Here is a 4278-nt window from a genome sequence, read left to right as displayed (position 1 = left end):
TATATATACTGTACAATCATCATGCAGATTCTGGGCGTCCGAGCCCACCTACTGCTCCATTGACCCTCAGAGACACTGACCATCTGATGGGCGGGACAAAGCCCAGCATTTATCCAATGAGTCGTCTCGTTTAGCTGCAGTCTTTGCATCACTAATGAGCTCTGCAGACGCTCAGCATCCGACTGTTTAAAGCTGTGAAGCTGCAGGAATGAGGGAGAGGAAAGTTGCGTCGTTACAGTGATAAGAAGCTGATTCTGAACAAAAGTTGTGCGTGTTGTAGTGTGTATTTAGTCAATGACATGAACACACAACAGTGTGTATTTGATCACTTATTTTTTTACATTTTAGGGGAAGCTGAGCTTCTCTTGCAGTCTTAGAGCAATCACCTCTGATACATTGATAAGGCATTAATTCATTATATTTGGACAAAATGTGATTTTTGCACTTGTTTAAATTAAAACCTTATATCTGCCTGTTTCTCTATCTATTCGATGTGATGGGTCACATATTTTCTTATGGCAGCAGACAATGTTTAGCCAACACATGCTTTTATTTTGAAGGTTTTGTCATGTTTCATTGTTTTACGCTGACTGTTGTCTTCTGACACTCCTCTGGATGCATGCAGTGTAAATAATGAGGTCTTTTGTCAGTTTAATGTTTTCTATCAAAAACAGTTTTTTTTTATTAATGACAGTTATTTTAACAGAAAGAACTTCAGTATCTGCATGGTAATAATGCTTTAAGGTTGCAGCTCATTCTCTTTTTAAATTACACGAGTTCATCATTTCATATTAGGACATCATTCCTGACGTCATGTGTTTGTTTCCTCAGGTGTTCCGCTCCAAACTGGACAGTGACCCTGGTCTTTCTGTCCATCAGCCTAAATCAGGCTCTGCGTCTCCTCTACAGCAGGGAGCAGCAACACTGGGACGAAACTCCAGCTCCAAGGTAGACCAGGAGACCAGGGGTCCTTATCAGCGCCTCTACTTCCTGTATGTACTTAATGTTCTGTCTGTCTCTGCAGAGTCCACTGCTGTCCGTCAACAAGACAGGAAGTCTGCCCAGGAACCTGGCTGCAACTCTGCAAGACATCGAGACCAAGAGACAGATCAGTCTGCAGCAGAGAGGTACCTGCTGCTGTGCCACACATGATTTAATGATCAGACAGGCTTAGAGCAGCAGTATTTACAGGACACAGAGCAGAGTCAGGGATGTCCTCCAGCAGAAGTTCTGCAGGCTCATTCACACACACTAAAGCTGATCTGTCTGCTGCAGTTCAACAGTGACACAGGTCTTTACTGTTTAAGCACCTTCGGTTACAAATCAAAGAAAGCTGCAGTGTGTAAGATGGTGAGTGAGCTGGTACCGGAGTGGTTCTGGGCTTCCAGCTGCTCAGAGCGGACCGGGTCAAGGATCTGTTGAGCAAAATGAAGGAATGTGATTTTATGTCGGTGTTGTGATGTAATCTGTGTGGCTCCCTGTCAGTTCACCTCATTCATCTGGTCGGTGTTTCCTGCAGGCGCTGACGTGCAGAGAGCTCAGCTGTGATCAGGTTCTGTGTGCAGCAGACACACTGAAGCCCTGTTCACACAGGATAAACGTTATCTAGAGACCCGTGGGATAAATAAATTACTCCCTGTTGTTTATGTGGTGCATTCACACAGGAGAACTGAAGCTGAGATTCTGATGACATTTACAAACATCTTCCAGATATGATACTGAAGCCTGGTTTATAGTTGAACAGTTGAAGATGGCGAGGATGTGCATTCAAACCAGGGCTGTAGTATATGTGGTACATAGTACACACTGACCCTGTACCATCCTGTCATCAGTTACATCATCACACCTGTGTCAACATGGCTGCAAGTGCAGAGACACCTGAGCAGGAGGACTTCCAAATATTCTGAAAATAAATGAAGAAATAAAGTGTTTTAAAACACATAGAGAGAATAAATCCTGTAAAGTTCCCCTCCTGCTGTAGAAACGTTACGTTGTGCAGTTGTGTTGCAGGATCACTCCCTCCCTCCTTCCTGCTGCACATCCAGTTATAAAATAGTTGTATGACAGGACAATGTGCAGCTGAAGGACCTTAAGGTCCTGTCACACTGTAACAGTTTAGGCAGCTGAGACTAACTTAGAACAGTTTTTATGTCTAAATGATTTAACTTGAAGTCCTGGTTATAACATTCACTTTAGACAATTTTAGAAAGGCTTTTGTTTGTTGTTGTTGAAACTGTTTTGCAATATACATAAAGCATACTTTTGTACTTCTGTTCTGCTCATTTGCAGACCAGTAAAAAAGCAGTGTTTGATTAAGATTACCTGAGATACATCAGGACAGATTAAGATTACAGTTCTCTGATCAATAAATGCTCTAACAATTCACTTATCTTCACTCAAACACTCTAACACTCAAACACTCTAACACTCAAACACTCTAACACTCAAACACTCTAACACTCAAACACTCTAACACTCAAACACTCTAACACTCAAGACAGTTAAAACTACAAGCAGTTGAAAATAAAACGATGAAAGTAAAAATAAAATTGGTTAAAAAATTGGGCAAATCAGAGATGTTAAAATAATATTTGTGTCAAACAGGAGACAAAATGTGTTAATTTAGATACTGTTTAATTATCACTACTTTTATAAGGTTCTGTATGTTGTTGATTAAATGCAGCCAAATAAACTATTTCAAAGATAACAGATGTTTGTAATACTTGGTTTATTTACATAATGACTTTAATTACTGGATGTTCGGCCCCTCAGCTGTTGGTCTGCAGTAATTGTGGCCCCCCGGAGCAGTTTAGTTGAATAGCCCTGCAGTAGGCTCTTACTGGCCCAGGATCCAATCCAGCCTCCAATCTTCACTAAAAGAAAATATAAAAACGCCCAGAAAACAAAGACCACCTAATTAAATATCAGATTCATCATTTTCCAAATCACAGAGAAGTCTGTTTCCATTGGATTAGTATCACAGAGCTCAGTTCAGCTGAATACAGCAGGTAATTTGTGGAGGAATTTTTACTTTACAAATAACTGACATGATTGACAGGAGATGAACACCACAGAGCATCTCTGCAGTTACTAACATGTGGTCCCTAAAACTAATCCTGTCAGAGCAGGGCCTAACTTACTGTTCTCTGTCATTTATTTAAACAGTAAACTAAATGTTTGTGCAGCACCAAAACAAATGATCTTAGCAATAAATGAACCTGACTCTTGTTTTGACCACATTTAAAACTAGTGCTTTAAGAATGAAACCTCTGTGAATTCTGGAGGTCTGCTGTAAACATAGTGTGGTTTATTAAAAAAAGACATCTGATATAAAAGTAAATCCAGAGTGACATCTAACGTGTTGATGATCCACCTCGTAACATTTAGCAGAACCTGACACCTGGCTGCTGTTGTTTCACACATCTAACCTTCATTCTTCTGCCTCCCCACCATCAATCTTTTCATCTTGTTTCTGTCTGAAACATTGAGTCCTCTTTCTTCTCTCATCAATCTTCTTTAAACGTTCCTTCAGCCTGACAATAAATCCTGCATGTTCAGAGATGAGGGAGCTGAGCATCTTCCAGTATTTGTTCATTAGCAGATGGAGATGTGAGAAGTGGAACAAATAAATATAGATTTCACTTTTATTTCTCCTTTGTGAGACTTGCTGGTTTTAAGTTTTCAATGCTGAGCACATGTTAGGTGTGTGTGCTGCACGGTTCTTATTTATCTTCCATGATTAGGATTCCTGCAGCCGGCTCATGGGTTTGTGTGTCAGAGCTGTTTGCAGTGGGATGATTCTCTTTTCCTTTTATCTTCGACCTGAGAGTCAAACCAAATGAAATCCAGTCATCAGGTGTCCCCTCTCCCTCAGGTCAGCAGGTGATCGACGAGCAGCGCCGTCGTCTGGCCGAGCTCAAACAGAGAGCTGCAGCCGAGGCTCAGTGCCAGTGGGAGGCTCTGCACGGCTCCCAGCCCCACCTCATGACCCTGTCCTCCACCGGCCATGCCCCGGTCATGGCTTACAGCCCCACGCTGAGCCACAGCTCTGTGGGCCCCCCTCCTCTGGTGCACCACTCCATCCTTCACCACCAGCTGCCTCCATCAGCTGGAGAGCAGCCGTACGACACGCTGAGCCTGGAGAGCTCTGACAGCATGGACACCAGCGTGTCCACGGGTAACAACTCAGCCTGTTCACCTGACATGTCCAGGTGTGTGCCACACACACACACACACACACACACACACACACACACACACACACACACACACACACAC

General features: G+C 42.6%; 1 protein-coding gene across 1 annotated transcript in view; it reads left to right on the top strand.

Annotated features, from left to right (window-relative positions):
- The window catches only part of phldb1b (pleckstrin homology-like domain, family B, member 1b), a gene marked incomplete at both ends in the record, with an annotated part of 28869 nt that overhangs the window by 8810 nt on the left and 15781 nt on the right, over positions 1-4278 (top strand). Inside the window, 3 exon segments of the mRNA XM_014029376.1 lie at positions 832-948; positions 1025-1127; positions 3875-4211. Coding sequence (XP_013884830.1) covers positions 832-948; positions 1025-1127; positions 3875-4211 — 557 coding nt within the window.

This window comes from Austrofundulus limnaeus, unplaced genomic scaffold, assembly GCF_001266775.1.
Source record: "Austrofundulus limnaeus strain Quisiro unplaced genomic scaffold, Austrofundulus_limnaeus-1.0 Scaffold891, whole genome shotgun sequence".
In the NCBI taxonomy this organism is placed as follows: domain Eukaryota; kingdom Metazoa; phylum Chordata; class Actinopteri; order Cyprinodontiformes; family Rivulidae; genus Austrofundulus; species Austrofundulus limnaeus.
The sequence above is the reverse complement of the archived record's forward strand: the minus strand, read 5'-3'. Positions and strand labels throughout refer to the sequence as shown.